General features: G+C 41.1%; 1 protein-coding gene across 1 annotated transcript in view; it reads right to left on the bottom strand.

Annotated features, from left to right (window-relative positions):
- The window catches only part of ELMO1 (engulfment and cell motility 1), a 648319-nt gene that overhangs the window by 297518 nt on the left and 330181 nt on the right, over positions 1-20620 (bottom strand). The window contains exon 16 of the mRNA XM_004385299.2: positions 17925-18029. Coding sequence (XP_004385356.1) covers positions 17925-18029 — 105 coding nt within the window. The remainder of the gene's footprint in view (positions 1-17924; positions 18030-20620) is intronic.

Below are 20620 nucleotides of genomic sequence, written 5' to 3'. Positions count from 1 at the left end.
TTCTGTCCCAATTGTAGTGACATTTTAACTCATCTGGTGGGGTAAGTCCTTGAGCTCAGGAACATGCCTCACTATCTATGAATCTCTCATATGCAGCAGAGTTGTGCACACAGTGGTGCTCATTAATTAAATACTTAGTGAACAAGTGAATGCACAAAGCAGGAAACAACTGTGATCCCTGGCTCGGCCAACAGTGCGCTGCCCATGGAGGGCTTACTTCACATCAACACCAGCTTGCTCTGTTTTAACAGGTTAACTCCCATAATTGATTGTTTCTATAAATGCAGATGTATCTTAAGTGAGTTACAATCACCTTCGAATCCACTGTCATCCAAATTTCCCATTCTATTTCACCTGCAGCTTTTATCAGAAGCAACTGCTCATGAGATGTTTCCAGAAACCCCTCACCTCACTCACCCTTCACCATGAAGCGGGAAGTTAGAGCCCAGAGGTTACTAAGCTGTTTGGGCACATATCCACACTGTGAAGGAAACTCATCTAGAAACTATCTGCCCCTATTGCCTGAGCTTCCAGAGAAGATGTGGCCAGGCTGAAGGACAAAATCAGAAGCAAATTCTCACTGAGCAAAGGCCCACATTTCAGAGGCTTGTTTGGGGAAACTGCACACTTACCTTCTTTGCGCATTTTGAAATAAACATTTACAAATCATTGGAATGTGTGAAAAAGTCCTAAGTTGTATGTTTATGGAAAACACTTGGCAAGTATTTGCTATAAATGCTTCCTGTAAATGCCAGGACTGAGAACTAGCAGGAGAATGTATGAGATGACAGGGAGCCAACTTCCAAGGGAAGGAATGTCCCCTTCCACACAACCCCACAGGCTGGCTCCACCCCTCATCCTCCTGTCACCCACACATGAGGCCCCAGTAATCATGGTGTGCGTGGGGCAGAAGGACTATCTGAAAGGGGCCTTCACTGCTCGTCATTCCAGGTTGGAGTAATAACAGAGACCTAGTTGTGTTTCCTAAGTGATAACTTCCCCAATAAAATTCCCTCCCCTCACACGTATCTGTTGACAGTTCTGATTCCAAGTGCCCCGGTCCAGCTGGAAAAATATCATTAACACGCACCATGCTTTCCTTGCCTCATCATGGGCCAACCTCTCTGTTAACTCTGATGTTCTCTGGTGAGAAGTGGAAAACAAAAGACTCGAAAATATTCTTTTAACCATGAGGCTCACCTTAGAGTAAGGTTAACAAGGGCATTTCTCTTACTTACTTTCTAACTTGACAAAGATCCCTGAAGATATAGGTGGAAAAAGGAAGAGTATATTCCAGGCCAAAACACTGAATGGTATTGGGATCCCAGGAAGCGACCTTGACCAGGTGGAAACTGCCTTCCGGCATGAACCAAGCCCTTCTTATGCCACATGAGGTACAAGTTGGTACACAGAGAGGCTAGTTCCTCTCGGCCCCCAATCAGACTACACATTAAATAGGAGGAGTGCTTAAATATTAGGGAGATGAATTATCTTACATATGATATATACCAAGAAAGACTTTACTTTTTCCTTCATTTCAGAATCCTTTCTTTAAAAAAAAAGACACAAGTCCTAAAATTCTAATGTGCATAGGGCTGCCAAGGTGAAGAGGTAGAGCCACCTGGCTGTAGTTGACAGGTGCCGAGCTCTTCCTTTTCACTTACATCCTTACCTCCAGGAACCCTCCCACCACCCAAAGGTCTACAAGTCTGCGCCTCCCCCAAGGCTAATAAAAAACATCCTCACTCAGAAATTTTTGTTCATTTACAAAATGAATTCCCTAAAGTACATTTTTAGAAATGGAAATGTTAGGTCAGATATCTCTCAGCATTTTTGCCATTTGATATACGTTGATAACCCATCATCCAAGAGGCCTGTATCAAGTCATACTCCCCAAAGCAATATGAGAGTGTTCCCTTTGAAATCATTTCACTCGTCCATCTGGACTTAGGAAGCAAAAAGAAAATCCATATACCTTGGGCTTTCTCCTCGAAGCGATATGAGGGTGTTCCCTTTAAAATCATTTCACTGGTCCATCTGGACTTAGGAAGCAAAAAGAAAATCTGTATACCTTGGGCTTTCTCCTCAGATGGGGGCAGGAAATGGCCAGCAGGGCACCCACCTCACCCAGTTGGCTCCACTGCTCCAGCCCCCACCCCCACCCCAGACGTGAACTGGCTGCAGCTACACCCTAATGCAGCAAGAGCCCAGGATTTTCTCACCCAGAGGCAGCTGCACCCTTCCATGGTTAGAGGGTGTTGAGGATGGGGGTTAACTATGGGCTCCCTGGGGAAGAATTCCTAAGTCAAGTATAACACTGATGGTGTCAGAGAGGCTTGCCACTCATTTCCTATCCCTTCTCACCTACTGCCACCACATTCCACTGAATCAAATGCCCTTGAGCCACATGGGGCCGCTACCTTGTGTTAGTTCTTTGGTCCTCCCACAGTGGGTTCCCTGGGGCTCTTGGTCAATTTCTGTGTCCTCCTCCAGCTCCTACCCAGAGTGAATTGGTAAGAGTGAAAGAGCACCACCTCCAAGCTCACCACTTACTAGCACTGCCAACTAGACAGGCCACTCACCCATTTCTTTTTTATTTCTTAATAATATTGTATTGTGTTCAAGGTGAAAGTTTGCATGGCAAATTAGGTTCCCCTTTAACAATTTTGGAGCCCTGGTGGCACAGTGGTTAAGAGCTTGGCTGCTAACCAAAAGGTTGGCGGTTTGAATCCACCAGCTGCTCCTTGGAAACCCTATGGGGCAGTCCTACTCTGTCCTATATAGGGTCGCTATGAGTTGGAATTGACTCGATGGCAACGGGTTTGGTTTTTTGTTTGGTTTTACAATTTTTAAACAAATTGTTTCATGCCACTGGTTCCAATTTTTACAATGTGTCGGCATTCCATTATTTCCATTCTGTTTTTCTGTTTCCATTGATCTAGCCTCCCTTCCCCTTCTTGCCTTCTCATCTTTTCTTTTGGGTAACTATTGACCATATGGTCTCATATAGTTAATTGTTTAAGGGAGCACATTACTCACAGGTGACCACTCACCCATTTAAAAGATCAAGACATGAGGTTAACCTGACTTATCATACATATTTCATCATACTGCTGAGAAGAGCAAATGAGATGACGCATGTGAAAGCAAAAGCACTGGAAGGATCAGCTAAGTGGCATGCTACAGCTCTCTGACCAGACAATTGTTTAACTTCCAAAAATTGTGCAAGCCATAAACTGTTGGTAGCTTGAAATCAGTCATGGCCACAGACTTGGCTGTAGTTGACAGGTGCCGAGCTCTTCCTTTTCACTTACATCCTTATCTCCAGGAACCCTCCCACCACCCAAAGGTCTACAAGTCTGCGCCTCAGACCACAGACTTGGCAAACGCTATACACTGTAAATCAGGGCTTTTTTTTTTTTTTTTTAACTTATTTACTAGTACACCACTGAATTAAATGTAAAATACTAAAAAGTCACCACCCGGAACTGCTTAGGTCCAAATTCCAGCTGTGCCATTTACTATCTATTGTAAGAAAGAGCAAGTTCACTTCACACCCACTAGGAGGGCTATTATCAGAAAAGTGGAAAATAACAGATGTTGGCAAGGATGTGGAAAAATTGGAGCCCTCGTTCCTTGATGATGGGAATGTAAAATGGTGCTGCCACTGTGGAAAACAGTTTAGCTGTTCCTTAAAAAGTTAAACACAGAATTACCATATGATCCAGCAATTCTACTCCTAGGTATACACCCAAAAGACTTGAAAGCAGGGACTCAGACAAAGAGTTGTACACCTATGTTCATTATTCACAATAGCCATAAGGTGGAAACAGCCCAAGTGACCATCATTGGATAAATGGATAAACAAAATAGGGTATATTCCTACAATGAAATGTCATTCAGCCATAAAGAAAAACAAAGTTTTGATACATGCTATATGGATGAACTTGAAATCATATGCTGAATAAAATAAGTCAGTCACAAGAGGACAAATACTGTATGATCCCACTTATATGAAATATCTCAAATAGGTAAATGCATAGAGACATAAGTTAACTAGAGGTTACCAGGGGCCGAGGGAAGAGGGAGGGGGTTATCACTTAAGGCATACAGGGTTACTGTTCGCGGTGATGAAAAACTTTTGGAAATAAATAGTGGTGAATGTAATTACTGCCAATGAACTGTACACTTGAAAAGGGTTCAAACGGTAATTTTTTAAAATTATATATATTTTACCACAATAAAATTTTTAAAAAAGAATAAACAAGTTACTTAATCTCTCTAAGCTTCAGTGTCCTCATCTGGAAAATGTATAATAATAGTCTCTAATAGAGTTACTGTGAGAATTCAATGACATAGTATACATATAATGCTCAGAACGGCACCTGGTACACTTTAATTACTCTATATATTTTAGCTTTTTTCCCCCATTATACACAGAGGAAAACCTCAAGCTACCAAGCTGTCAGTAGAACTGACTCCTTTGCCCAAATAATTAACTAATCATTGGTCTTCTTAGTCACTTGCTCATATAGAACCCATGTCTGTCCATGTAACACAGAGATATCCTCATGGCTTTAGAACTGAGACTTTACATCAGGCTTAATATCATGTAGCTCATCGGTTTTAATGCACTGTGGCCATTTTGTTGGCTCCACCAGTTCACTGAAAGGTAGATTCACTCTTTCCAAGTCTGCCTTCCGCTTTGATCATCCGAGACATATCACTTAACGGCCATAAAGGGCATCAGAGGGGAAAAGAAGGGAAGCTACATTGGCCAAGGGTTGAACACATCAGTTCTTTCATCATTCATTTAATGAATAATTTACATGGCCAACCGCTAGATAGTGAGAACTCAGAGCAAAAATGGGCATGATCCCCCACAATTTCATGTTTGAGAGAGGTAACAATCAAATAATCAAACATATGATTGTATAATTCCCAACTGAGTAAGTGCTACAAAGGAAGTAACATGGAAACAAAGCCAGTAAAAGAGGAGGCTGACATAGTCTGAGGTCCTGAAGGATGAATGGGCGTCAAGTGGGCAAGAGGGGAAGAGGAGCCGAGTCAGAGGGAGCAGCATATGCAAAGGTCCTGGAACACAGGGAAATGGACATTCAAAAACTGAAAGCTCAGCCAGCCCGACTCTCCCAATCTTGATAACTGCAAATTTGTAGACAGGTATGAATGACATACACCAGGGTCTCAGATTCTAAAAGCCTCCAGGTAACAGGACCCTTGCAACAGAACAGCATTTCATCAACAAACTAGAAAGAAGTTGTTACGGCTGTTACATCTGTGACTAAAATTGTTTCAGATGCTTTTTAAAGTACAAGAAAAGCATTATCTGTTAGTTATGATTTATACTAAATTTTGGAATCTTGGGTTTTATCATTGCAGGGGAAAAGTTGATAAAGTTAAGGTCAATGTAAAAATAAAATACCTGACAATGTCAAACTCTCCCGCACTCACCAGGTATACTGCAGTTCCGAAGGAGAAGCTATTTTTACAGAATACAATGGGACATTTTGGGACATTATCACCTAAATCTTATTATACCAATACAAAATGCCTCTGATTTGGTAGGCAGGTTTCTAACTGGCTGGGCTTTGGTCGCATGACTACATTAAAAAAAAAAAAAAGTCAGCAGTGATTCACTAAAGTATTAGCATATCTAGGGCAAGGCCGTTTTGGTGGGCCAACCAATATAGCTGCTAATTTGGTTTCCATTCCAAGATGGACACAGGCCAGGTACGGCTGCAGCCCGGGAGGTTAGAGCATGCTCCAGATGGAAGCCTGTTTCCCCGGCTTCCTCCTTCAAGGTGACTGGAAATCCAGCCAAAAATCCATTGTCATCAAGTCTATTACGACTCACAGTGACCCTATAGGACAGAGTAGAACTGCACCATGGGGTTTCCAAGCAGCAGCTGGTGGATTTGAACTGCCAACCTTTTGGTTAGCAGCCAAGCTCTTAACCACTGCTACACCAGGGCTCCACCCACAAGGCAGAAAACCACAGCTTCCTGGTAGGGTCCTTCCAACTCACTCATTCATGCACTCATTAAAAAATGTGTATAGCGTACCTTTGGTGTGCTGCCACTGCTCTGGGCACTAGGAATACAGCAATGACACAACAGGAGTCCCTGCCCTCCTGGAGCTTACACTCTAGTGCAGGGAAACAGCAAGTAAACACAAAGCTGGTATTGTTATTAGCTGCTGCCGAGTCTGCTGTGACTCACGGCGATCTCATGTACAACAGAACGCAGTGTTGCCAGGTCCTGCTCCATCCTCATGATCACTGTTGGTAGGCTCAAGTCCACTGTTGCGGTCACTGTCGATTTTGAGTGCCTTCCCATCTAGGAGGCGCATCTTCCAGCACTATGGATTTTGAGTGCCTTCCCATCTAGGAGGCGCATCTTCCAGCACTATATTCTGTAGTGATCCGTAGGGTTTTCAGTGGCTGAGTTTTTGGAAGTAGATCACCAGACCTTTCTTTTGAGGCAGCTCTGGGCTGATTTGACCCTCCAACCTTTCGGTTAGCAGCCAAGCGCGTTAACTATTTACACCACCCAGGGACTCCTGGACTGGTACCAAGATAGAATAAAGGTTTTGGACCTGCTTCAGACTTCAGATACCAAATCCAGTACCAAAGGAACTCAACTGGTGATCCCAAGTGGCTTGAACCTGGACAGGACCTACCACTACATCCTGTAGCCCATTAATTTATGTCGAATTACCCTGTTGTCTCTCAGATGATGGCTCTTCTGATATGAAGCCAAGCCCAAGTTCAGCAGTGATCTCATCCTGAGGCAGGACACATTCCATTCAAATCCTTGGCTTTGGAAGTTAGAAATCCCGTTGTCCAGCTCAATTAGTAAACCTAATCACATCTATTCACGCTCTGAAGTGGTCCCAATTGTTTGGCAGTAACAGCTTGGTTATTCACAATTGACAAAACTAATGCCACTATTTTTAAAACGAAAAACTGTACATAAAAACAAGCCTCCAAGCTGTGGACCTTGATCAAAGAAAGAAGACAAATAAGAGCAAAGAATAAAGTATTTAAATGAATTATTGGACAAAGAATCATTTTAAAAGTTCCAAAAAGGCTGTGCCTTGGGTCCTTGTTATTTTAAATTGAACCCATGCTTCGGATCACCTAGAAGGAAAATGTCACTCAAATAAAAATTCTCCTTTACACAAAGCTGTATGTTTTAACTGGCAACATATAATTTCATTTAAAAAATTAGGAGCAATTGCTGTTGAAACAGTTTCAGGGACAAGGGGAGGGGAGGATCTGTCAGCACGAGGGGAACAAAAAAAAAAAAAATGATGTGCCACCAAGCTTTATTCCAATCATTTGCTTCATAGTTAAGTTTAATTATACATTACACACTGTCCTGTAATTATGTCGCTTGGGAAACTGCCAATTTCCCCCTTGAAATGTTAAAAGTTCCTTAATTTATTTTAAAGCGTCAGCATTGCCTTTCTCAGTATCCACTTAGCACATATGGAATATCTGGTGCCTGCCCCGGTAAGGCAGCAAGGGTGGATCCTGTGGTCCGGCCCATCAAGCAGAGGCTCACTGTGTGAAAAGCCCCCAGGATCCATAGGACTCCAGTGTATTTATAATAAGATCTGATGGCTTGTCTTTTTTTTTTTTAACCCCTAAATTCACAGCAGAAGAAATAAAGAAACATGTCTACCCTTTTCCCTCAGTCTTTGGAAGCTGAAATTGAAGTCTTTCACTCTCAGCAAAGGGAATCAACACTCAATACAAGATGAGGCACCTGCCCCCTGAGAGTTTACAATCAGAGCAGTAAGATAACAGACACTGAGCCAATATATACGAAACTCCCTGAAAACTGTACTTTATGGACTGGGAAGGGGAAAAGCAACTAAAATTGTGTGAGCACCTACTAAGTGCTGCAAATGGGCTGAGAATTTGACAAATGAAACCACATTATCAGTGGCCCTGACTCAAATACCTTTAGTGACCATGCAGATAACTAGAATGTGTGAAGCAGCCAGATGCAGTGTTCTAAGGTTGATGGAGCTTGTGATTAATTGGAGAAGTAGTGCATGTCTTGTCTAGATGCCATTCAAATTCTCTTTCCTTTGAAAATATTGTGTCTGTTAAGCCAAAAAAAAAAATCTGTAGGATTCATTTAAACTGTTGCTGCAACCCCTATATGAATCTACAAACCCCCAAAAGGCACAGAGTACGGAGACTGGAAGCAGGTGACCTGGACTTAAATTTAGCTCTGGCACTCACTTAGTTGTGTGATCATGGGCAAGTCACCTAACCTCTCCGTTGTGCCAATTTCCTCATCTGTAAATGGAGATAAGAACAATGCCTGCTTCTTATTGGTGTTGTAAGAATTTAATGAAAGTGTTTATTTACCATAGTTCTTATGTCACTGAAAGCTCCAAATAAGTGTTTGCTATCATAATTATGCTTTATGCCCCCTAACACAAGAGACAGAAGTTTAAAAGTGTTTCCTCAAAATGGGTTTGGAACCTGAGCTAGGCTCTCAAAGGAGAGACAGAATCTACAGACTAGAAGAAGATACAAAGGTTACATTATCTTCCCATCTTTGAAGCACTGAAGGAAAGATTAAGAATAATATGTGTTACATACTCAAAATACTGTAAGGCCTTAAAAAATTGTAGCTTCACTTGTACTAGGCCTACCTCGTAGCATTTCTTTTCAGTACTTCCTCAAGGACCAGGCCTCCCAATCCCAGCAGTGAGTTATGTTCTAAACCAATACTTCCCAACTACTTTTTAAGAAGTATTATGAACACTACTGTGTATGTATCAGGAGCCCCTGGGTGGTGCAATCTGTTAACACGCTCAGTCGTTAACTGAAAGGTTGGCGGTCCGAGTCCACCCAGAGGTGCCTGGAAACAAAGTGCTAGCCATTTACTTCCGAAAAATCAGTCATTGAAAATCCTATGGAACACCAAAGACACAAAGAAAATATTAGCCCAAGAGACAGAAAGGGCCACATAAAACAGAGACTTCATCAATCTGAGATCAGAAGAACCAGATGGTGCCTGGCTACCACCAACGACTGCCCTGACAGGGAACACAACAGAGGGTCCCTGATGGAGCAGGAGAAAGGTGGGGTGCAGAACTCAAACTCTAGTCAGAAAACCAGACTTAATGGTCTGACTGAGACTGGAGGAACCCCAGAAGGCATGGCCCCTGGACTCTCTGTCAGCCCAGAACTAAAACAATTTCCGAGGCCAACTTGGGACATAAAATGATACTTGTGAAGAGTGTGCTTCTTAGCTCAAGTAGATACGTGAGATTAAATGGGCAGCTCTTGTCCAGAGGTGAGAGGAGAAGGCTGAGAGGGTCAGGAGCTGGTTGAATGGACAGGGGAAATCAGGGGTAGAAAGGAGGAGTGTGCTGTCACAGTATAGGGAGAGCAGTTAGGGTCATGTAACAATGTATGTATAAATTTTTGTATAACAGACTAACTTGAAATATAAGTTTTCACTTAAACCACAACAATAAACAAAAAAATAAAATAAATAAACAAAAAGAAAATCCTATGGCGCACAGTTCTACTCTGATGTACACGCAGCCACCATGAGCTGGAATCAACTGCAGGGCAACTGGTGTGAATGCATCACGAGAAGGAAGAACCCACTTAAAGGTTTGGAAATACTGTAAAGATACTTTTAAATTTTCGTGTATTAAAAAAATAGTTATAATGCCCTATTTTACTGATGAATAAACTGAGGCTTACTAAGGTTGTTACCTTCTCCAGATCACAGAGCCAATATGTGACAGAAACAAGACTTGAACCCGTATTCTGGACTGCCACATTCTAAATCCCTGGACACGTAAAATGTGTGTGTAAGGGTTCACAGAACAACACAAATAGAACTGTAGAGGCATAAAAATAAAGGGCAGTACTCTTGTTTGTGGGGAAAAAAATGGTTATAATGAACCGACGCATGAGAAAACAATTCTTAGGTAGAAATACCCATCTTTTCTCGTAGTCTCATTTACTTGATATATTATAAATATTTCTGTTCTGATTTGGTGTAATAATCGAAACAAATATATGCCTTGGTTCATATCTCATGAAGCCATTGTAATGAATCTTATTTTTAAGGGTGTTTCTATTTTTCCCCCTCTCTGGAAATGCATTACTTACTATCACAGTCACCCAGTACACAAAGATATTCCAGCTAGGTGAAATGTTTACCACAAATTATGAGGGATATCAGGGCGAGAATTGGTGGTTATGTAAAGAACAGGAAGTCTCCAGGACTGACTTTTCATTTTGTTCCTGGAAGCTTTAAGATTTTATAAATTCTGTACTTATAGTTGGGTAACAACCTCATTAAAAAATGTTTTATTTATGGCCCAGTGCCATACCAAAGAAAACATCCAAAAGGATAAGGTCTGCTCCATCCCATATTGACCATGAACCAGAAGATTTCTCCAAGTAGTACAAATGATTTGGAAAAAGATAGCGAGAATGATTGTACAACTTGAGGAATGTGTTCAGTGTTACTGAATTGTATGTGTAGAAATTGTTGAGGTGGCTTATGTTTTGTTATGTATATTTTCTACACAATAAAGTTAAAAAAAATTAAAGCAGCAGTATAATTGTTTAAAATTAGGTCATTGGGACATGAAGCAAGCCCTAAGTGGTTCAGATATAGTTATACAATATACTAATTTATAAAATGGTGAAATATTTACCTGCTCACTATGATGTGAAAAACTACAGAGAAGCATCAAGCAAAGGTTTTACCAATTTGATAGATGTACCCAGTATACGGCAAATCCAAAAATGCAGAAGGAAAGCCCTCTTCCTCCCCAACCAAAAAAATCTACTGTCTTCACCTGCTTGTTTTTCTATTCTATCTAACAACTAGACCCTGTCCGTCTTAGTCACCACATCTACTGTGCCCAGCATTAGCTTGGCACTTAAACGTGTTTGGCAATATTTCCTGAATGAATGAATCAATCAATGTGAATGTTGAAAGACATTTTCTCCCTTGAGTTAGATGCTTTCTAACATCTAAGAGGATGAACTGCTTTTGTTTTCTCAGTATATATTAAATCAACAATTTTTTTCTCCAAAAAAGATGCAAGTAATAGTAGAAACATCTTATTTGCATGCACTTGTCTTATACTGCTGTACATTAAATAGTTTACATGACTTTATAACAGTCTATGATTAATGCACTTTATGCTTCTGTGGTTGTAATAATAAAAGGGAGCTGGAGGCCTGGCAGGTAGGTTCCGAACCTCCTCTGAACTTCTGAAACACTTCTGCATGACACTTCTCATATCACCAGCTCTGAAACTAATCACCACATCTGAAATCTGGAAAGCCTTGCTATGATACCTTCATTGGGCTCATAAACCAAAAAAACCAAACCCGCTGCCATCGAGTCAATTCCAACTCATAGTGACCCTATAGGACAGAGGAGAACTGCCCCAGAGGATTTCCAAGGAGCAGCTGGTGGATTCGAACCGCTGACCTTTTGGTTAGCAGCCGAGCTTTTAACCACTGCACCACCAGGGCTCCTCACTGGGCTCATATACTCTTTTAAATAACATAGCTTGTGTATCAATCAAATATTTCATAATATGGTGATATATAGATAAGCATCAGCCTTGGTCTTCAGAGGATTTACAATCTAATAAAGACAATGTTAACTGTATATAAAGTTAGGTAATAAAATGAGAGGGAAGGTGTAGCCACTCTCATTTTTAGGAAAGGCTTCCTGACAAGGCTAGATTTAGGAAGATCATAACAGAGTATGACCACTTGGTTGATATCCCTGGACTTCCCGTGCCCTCTAATCAGTCTCCGTTTCATTCTATCTCCTTTCCCTCCACGTCAAGAAAGACAGCAGCACTGTTGTGCCAATCAACTCCAAGCCCAGAGACAAGAGGCTGGAGAACTGGAAAGAGCCTGAGATTTGGAGTCCAATGACCTAAGTGCAAATTCCAGTTCTCACTACTGGCTGTTGACCTGGTGAAACTTCACGATCCTCTCTCAGTCCCAGTTCCTGAATCTATAAAACGGTGGTGGTGGTTGTTGTTAGGTGCCTTCAAGTCGATTTCTGACTGATAGTGACTCTGTGTGACGGAGTAGAATTGCCCCATAGGGTTTCCTAGGCTGTAATTTTTATGGGAGCAGATCATCAGGTCTTTCTCCTGTGGTGCGGCGGGGTGGGTTCAAACCACCAACCTTTTGGCTAGCAGCCAAGTGCTTAACCCTTGTGCCACCGGGGCTCCTTAGAAAATGGTGGTAACAATGCTTATCTCATAGGGTTGAAGACTGACCAGCATATTGCCTCTCATCAAACAGGAGAAATGGAATATTACCATGAAGAATTACTTTATCCTGAAACCACCCTCCTTTTTAATTTTAGTATTTTCCTTAGGTTTTTTAATAACCTGCTTCCAACTCAGGCTTCGCCATTATGTGTCTTGGGAGCCTTAGGTTTCAATGGCACTTATTTTTTCTGCTTTGTGGCCAAATCTGGGTTCTCACAATGGCCAGCACAGGTCTTGAGCTAAAATGAAAACCAAATCACTTGGGTATTTCAGTAGCTCCTAGTGAATAATTAAATACACCGAGAGTTTATGTTCCATGTCCAAAGGTTTTATTTTCAATGGTATCACTAAGCCTCTTTCTTCCAAGACAGTGAGAATTGCCATTCCAGGGAGGGCGGAAAGGCAAAACAAAAACCACACAACACACTCAGCTCCATACTATTAGCCTGTCTCTGAAATAATGGCAGCAGGTTCCTGGCAGCGAACCCAGCGCCAGCCCCCCAACTGTCTCCTCAGAGCGAGAACCTAGTGCAGCTCCCTCGGTAGAGAGAGAGGGAGAGCATAGAAGCTCCAGAAAAAAGTCAAATCAATTATGCCCAGAGTAAATAAACTCAGAAGTCTGAAATCACGCTAAGCCTCCACATTTTACTACACACACAGTGGGATGCTCAGCTTTGCAATTCCTCCTCCTGTTCTGGGCCAATCCAAGTGGAGGGTAATTCAATTATATCCACTACTTTCATTAATACACTACAAAAGTTTATTCAGATATTACACGTGAAACCAGGCCACCTATCAATAAATCCATGCTGCAAAAATATACCTTTATAACTGCTGAGGAATGTCTGGTGGCACAAATGGTTAAGCACTGGACTACTAAGCAAAAGGTTGGTGGTTCAAACCCACCCAGAGGTGCCCAGGAAGAAAGGCTTTGGTGATCTGTTTCTGAAAGGTCACATCCTTGAAAACCCTATGGAACAGTTCTACTCTGCACATATGGGATCACCACAAGCTGGAATTGAAAGCAACTAATAACAACAACATAAGTGTTCAGAAGAATGAAGGCTATGATTCTCTGATGATTACAAAAACAATCGATCATTGGCAAAAGGCCACCTGAAAAAAGCAAAAGGAACTATTTACTCGATTAACAAGAAATTATTAAAATCTACTATGTGCCAGGTACTGTGCCAAGGACTAGGAATATAAATGAATTATGGTGTCTGTTGCAAGGAGTCTGCAACCAAGTAGGGGAGAGAGAAGGTAAATAAAGTTAAAGCTATTATTATGGGAATTAAATTTTAAGTGTGCGCAGGTTACAGTTGGGCATACTGTGGTGGCCTGCATGTTGCTATGACACTGGAAACTATGCCACCAATATTTCAAATACCCAGCACAGTCACCAATGGTGGACAGGTTTCAGCAAAGCTTTCAGACTAAGGCAGACTAAGAAGAAAGGCCTGGTGATTTATCTCTGAAAATTAGCCCATGAAAACTCTATGGATCACAACAGAAACTTGTTCAATATAAACACGTCATCAGGAAGGACCAATTGCTAGAAAAGGACACCATGTTTGGTAAAGTAGAGGGCCAAGTAAAACGATGGAAATCCTCAATAAGACAGATTGACATAATGGTCGCATCAATGAACTCAAACTTACCTATGAGCATGAAGATGGTGCAGGACCAGGCAATGTTTTGTTCTGCTACACATAAGGTCACCATGAGTTGAAGCCAACTAACTTGACAGCAACTAACAATAACACAGGGTACAAAAGGGGTAGAGGGAATGGTCCAGCTAGGGGCAGGAAGTCTTCTTCAGAGAGAAGATGATCTTTGCCATGAATGCTATTCAGCAGGCAGAGGGTGTGGGAAGAACATTCAAGTAAAAGGAATAGTGTGAGCAAACGCCCAGTGGTGGAGATCTGGCTGGCTAGCCTGTGGCCTGACATGGTTAGGTATGGATGAAAGACACGGTGACAGAGGGGAGGATGGAGAAGGGAGAGAGGGGCATGGGTAGCAAGGGATAAAGTCAAAGAGGTAGACACTTGTGGGCCAGGAGTAGTCCCTGAAAGATGCTGAACTCTGTTTTAGAAAGATCATCCTAGCAGTTGCTATAGAGGATGGGTTTGAAGGTGCCAGAGTTTAGCAGGAAGTCATTAAGATAATTGCAACTATCCAGATGAACAGGCTGGAGGGATGCATATGAGACATTTTAAGGAGGCGGAATATAGAGTTTGAATATAGAGGTGGAATATGGGTCTGAGCTCTACTGTCCATATCTCTTGGCCTATTAGATGTCTCAACCTGGACAGATGGCCCACATGCATACAAGGGTCTGGATATGTCTAATGACTACCCCCTCAAAGACCTGCATGACCTGTTTCATTAACAACATGACCATCCACCCAGTTGCTCCAGCCAGAAATCTCCCTCTTCCTAAGGAAAGTCTAGTTTATTTTAGCTCCAAAATAATTCTTGATTCAAACTACTTCTCTCCCTTGCTACAATCACTATCCTAGCTCAGGTTACTATCATTTCCCTTCTGGATTACTGTTATAATTGGCAGGGGATCAGCTTCTGGGAAGTGATGGGATAGAAGCTTAGTACAGGGAGTTGAAATGTGAGTGGCAAGCGGGTTAGAAGACAGGGCAAGGGGACAACCTGGGAGAATATGGCTTACAAAGTGCTTGAGGGAACGTGAGAGACTGGGTTAGTGGGTGAGGAGCTTCAGGGCAAAGAGGCAGTATTTGTATGTGTGTGTGTGTGTTTTGCACTTCCTTTCAAAAATCCAACCATAATTTGACTAATAAATTAAGTGAATGGTGAGGCTATATTCAGAAACAGAATAAGCATTTATCGAATGAAAGATATAAACAGTGAATGAATAATTGCATTCAGACAGATTTACCTAGTCAAAAAAAGCAAACTTTATCAAAATGTAAATTTTTAAAATGAATCTATCTCTATGTTTCAGAAAAGACCATTCAGCTCAAATCAGAGGTTCATTAGCTCTCTGGGATGACATCACCCTGCCTTCAGTACTCAAGCATATTCATAATGACCTCAAAACTTCCTTGCAGAAAGCCTCAGACTTCACATATGACCCACTAACCCCATCCATTCATGTAAACAGCTTTAGCTGTCCATCCATTAATGCCCCAAAATCAGATGGGACGCAGAAAAATAGGGAAGAAACACTTATGAGGAACCAATAAAGACATCTAAATTATAGGAATGTTTAACCAACGAAGGAAAGTACCTGTGGACAAAAAGGTCACTCTTTTCTTTACAAATAGGTTTTTCTTTTAAGTCCTTGTCAGATATAAAGTTCTGTCAGTTGCCATGGCATTAATTTCACTTGTAACGGTTTTGAGAACACATTGAGGAAAACGAGCTTAAAACATTAAATTACTTTTCATGAGACATGCTTCTTATGCAATTAACAATACAGTCAGCATCAATAAGCTCTAATTTTAGCAACATTCATCCACAAACATTAATCAGTTAGTGCTAAATTCAATTTCTACTTGGCTTCTACTTTTCACCCTCAACTCTCCAAGGCTATACTACAAGGCAGCTCAAAACTATTAATTTACTTATTATGAAAGCTGATTACATTCCTAGAAAAAGTGTCAGGTAAGAAATGTACACACATATAGGCCAATCAAGCTTTTATGGAGAAACAATTTCCTTATAGAAGACTGCATTTCTGACCAAGGACCTGATCCCAAATCTTTCACAGAAATGACCATACAATTCTTTACACAATCGAATTACAAATAGTATTTCAGAATAGGCTGAAGCTTCCTAAACCACACACATAAAAAAACACATAAATTTAAAATGTAGTGCCTAAAGGGGACTCAGAGAGACCTGGCACAACATTTTTCAAGGGGGCCATTGCAGAGGGGGGCAATTCTTCACTGAGAACAACTGTCCCGCGTATTATAGGTTTGACCAGTAGCACCTCACTAGGCATGGTGGCAACCAAAAAAATGCACCCACACATTTCAAAATGCCTCCCCACCCTCCCCAAGGAGATATTGCCCCAGCTGAGGACCATCAAGTCTCCCTTGTTTTGCAGGAAAAACAACAACAACAAAAACATTAGCCCAGACAAAAGGAATCGCCATTGTCCGCATTTATAGCACTAAATAATGGCAGCAGCGGGGCTCAAACACAGGTCTCCTGGAAGCCAGGACCACCAAGTGGGATCCAGCAGAAAATACCAGAATAATAGACAGTGTTCTTATCTTAATTTCTACCTCACTCTTCCTGCTCTAGGTAATTTATCATCAAGTATTTTTTAAGCTTATATCTAATCATCATTTTAACCACTCGTCCATCCACTCCTCTTAAATTCCCTTGTCCCATTTATGCCCGTCCCCATCCCCATCTGGAATCTACCTCACCCCTCCTCCATCTGGGCTGCCTTTGGACTCACACATCGGCTTTCTCATGCCTGTATGTCCCAATCAGCAGATGGCATCCTGCTCTACCCACAAACTAATATAACTCAGTAACCAAATTTTCACTCAGTTGCTCTGGTGGCACAACAGCTAAGTGCTCAGATGCTAACCGAAAGGTTGGCAGTTCAAACACCCAACCCGGCGGCTCTGTGGGAGAAAAGACCTGGTGATCAGCTTCCATAAAGATTACAGCCTAGAAAACACTATGGGGCAGTTCTACTCTGTCACATGGGGTTACTATGAGTCAAAATTGACTCAATGGCATTTTACAACAACACCTATGAAATGAGTAAAGGTATATTCTCTTTCCTCCCAATTTCTACTCTTTTTTCTTTTGATTTACCTTATTGTATTCCAGCACCACGTGAAACAAACAGTGCCAGAAGCATGCTAACCCTCTTTCTAAATTTGAGAATAAGTCTAAAGGGTGTCCACTAAAGTTGAGGGCAAATAGGTGTTTGGTAGATAGAAGTTCATTTGTATTCCTTGTCTTTCAAGTTTATGAGTTTTTATCATAATTCAATATTGAACTATATAAAAGTTTTTCTAGTATCTATTGCATTATTTAAAATGTCATCACATGGAAAAAATTTTAAAGTTAAAATCCCTATTGCAGTCCTCTTGATTTATCTCCTTTAATTTCTTGTTGTTATTTTACTAAGTGATAAAAGCCAAAAATCTGAGGCCACTTTTTTTGTTTGTTTATTGTTGTAGTTTAAGTGAAAGTTTACATTTCAAGTTAGTCTCTCATACAAAAATTTATACATACATTGTTATGTGACCCTAATTGCTCTCCCTAAACTGTGACAGAACACTCCTCCTTTCCACCCCTGATTTCTCCTGTCCATTCAACCAGCTCCTAACCCTCTCTGCCTTCTCATCTCACCTCTGGACAGAAGCTGCCCATTTAGTCTCATGTATCAACTTGAGCTAAGAAGCACACTCTTCATGAGTGTCATTTTATGTCCCACAGTCCAGTCCAATCTTTGTCTGAAGAGTTGGTGAGGCCACTTTTTAAAAAAAATTTTTAATATTTATATTTACTTGCACAGTAGTCCCTCCATACCTAGATGTCTGAGAATAAATTTCAGTAGAAAACTTATACTATCTGACAGGGCCCTGGGTGCTTACCCGGATGTAGGCATCCTGATGGTGCTTAGCGAAGTAGAGCATATTGTCCAGGGCTAACATTCCAGGAGGAGTCTGGGTAAAGTCCATCGCTGGGTTGACGTGATTCTGTGATTAAAACAAAATGTTCAATACTGTTAATTCTTCAGCAGATTTCTCCAATCACCACTGGTCTGGTTTCTCTCCTGAAGACTAACGTACCACGGGGTGAGCTCCAAATAATAAATAAAGATGACATTTTCTATCTTGGTGTAAACCTACACGGGTAGAGGAGGGGAGAGCTTCTTTCTACAGCTCTATAGGTTCAGCAAAAGCAGCTTCTATACCTTGGGTGAGAAAGTCAGCTGAAGATGGGAGAAATAGGATCCCTCTTAGACATGCAACACTGTGGGAAAAAGAAAACATTGCAAACGCTGTATTTCTGGTGGTTGTGCTATGGTGGAACCAGCAACATATGGGGAGAAAGACCTGGCATAAAGCCCACCTTCGCCATTTAAGGTAGAGTGTGACTCCGAGGAAGCCGTTTACATCTCTGCACCTTAATCATTTTACCCTCATTTGTGAGGATTAATTAAGGCCACACCTGTCAATGGGCTTTGTGAACCACGAGGGGTTGCATAGTTGACAAGCCTTTTGAGCACAGATACTTGATAAAATTCAGATGCCCACAGGTTCCTGACAACTGTCTCCTCCCAAGGAGTGTGTATGGCCTTATGGTCACCACCCACAGTGCTGAGCACCATGAAGACATGGCAATAGTTACAAATACAGTAGATTCTCATTATCCTCAGTAGTTACGTTATATAAAGTTGCTGCAACGCTGAGTTAGTGAATACTGAACCACTGCAAATACAGGGTTAGGTCCTGCAAGCCTCTGGTCACAATATTTTTGTCAACTGATCAATACATAAACTTGTCTTATGTGTGTTTCTGTTTAAAGATACCTTATCATTCATCAAGACTGACCTCACGGCCAACAGCTCTATAACTCATGCCTGAATGAAGCTTATCTAATACACACATTTTCTCTGTAAAGCGCATCACAGCCTTCGTGCTTGGAGGGCATTTGAACAGTGAAACCACCAACAAAAAGCACAAAATGCAGAAAACATGGCATAAATAGACCACAAAAAGGACACTGGTTTACAGTATGAGAGCTGAAACAAGAAGAAAGAGTGTTGCACTGCTCAACCTCAGCTGGAAACGTGCACATCGAGCAACTGAAATTTTTCACTGCTCTGTGCGTGTCCACGAATGATTGTACAAGTGCCATGAATACTGATTTTGCGTTACAAATACAGACTCCGTGAGTAATGAGCCACCACTGTATGCCCAACAGGGGCATATGCCTGGCTGACCAAGACCGCTTGGTAAATACCACGACTCTTGTTGCAGAGCAACAAGTAGCTCTCCATTGCTAATCACTGAGAACAGCACTATCTTAGTCATCTAGTACTGCTCTAACAGAAATACCACAAGTGGATGTCTTTAACAAAGAGAAATTTATTTTCTCACAGTAAAGTAGGCTATCAGTCCAAATTCAGGGTGTCAGCTCCAGGGGAAGGCTTTCTCTCTCTGTCGGCTCTGGAAGAAGGTCCTTCTCATCAATCTTCCCCTGGACTAGGAGCTTCTCTGCGCAGGAACCCCGGATCCAAAGGATGCGCTCTGCTCCAGGCACTGCTTTCTTGGTGGTATGAGGTCCTCATGTCTCTCTGCTCGCTTCTGTCTTTTATATTTCAAAAGAGATTGGCTTAAGACACTACCTAATCTTGTAGACCTCATCAATATAACTGCCGCTAATCCATCTTATTACGTTATAGTGATAGAGTTTGAAACACATAGGGAAATCACATCATATGATAAAATGGTAGACAATCATACAATACTAGGAATCATGACCTAGCCATGTTGACAGATATTTTGGGGGGAAATAATTCAATCTATGACAAGCACCAAGGATAGTCTGGAAAATTCAGATCTAAATTGTTAATGATGTAAGTGAAATCATGTTTTATTCCAAGTTAAAAAGATGAAAAAGAAATGTTAAAGAGATGTTTAAAAAAAGGTGCTTTTTTTTTCTTCTTTTTAAACCTTATGATCCAGGTAATTTGTATGAAACTAAGTATTTTTGTTCTGTTCTTGAATACTTTTTAATAAACATCTGGGATCTTTGTTTTGCCAGGGAAATCTTGGTTAACGGAAATTCTTTCTAATTCAAGTACAGGAAATCCTTCTTGTTCGTGTGTTCAAAAGTCAGAGAGCCCACATTTTTCTACATTATTCAAGATCACATCTAAGCTGTCTTTCCCAGGCTGATCTGATATTTCGTATATCAGCTAATAAACAACATCTAAAATTACAGGAGAGTGGTGCTGCCTGCTGGCCGAGTTCTGTATCAAGAGCATACCTGCCTATATCTATATAACAACTTATGTCTATGTAGTGATTTGGATTTTTATTTTAGTATTTTATCCTGATTCATTTATTAAAATTGTAGAAAGTTATACATTATTTTTTAAATACTAAAAAACTACTACTACTAATGATAAAAGGACTTGAAGCACTTACTGCTGAAGATCAAAAACTACAGCCTTCCGTATGGATTATAGCTCAACATAAAGAAAACACAAATAATCAGGAAGTTCTTCTTGTTCAATAAGCAATATCATGATAAACAGAGAAAAGTCTGAAGTTGTCAA

Source organism: Trichechus manatus, unplaced genomic scaffold, assembly GCF_000243295.1.
Source record: "Trichechus manatus latirostris isolate Lorelei unplaced genomic scaffold, TriManLat1.0 scaffold00137, whole genome shotgun sequence".
NCBI lineage: Eukaryota > Metazoa > Chordata > Mammalia > Sirenia > Trichechidae > Trichechus > Trichechus manatus.
This window is presented reverse-complemented; position numbering and strand designations above follow the sequence as displayed.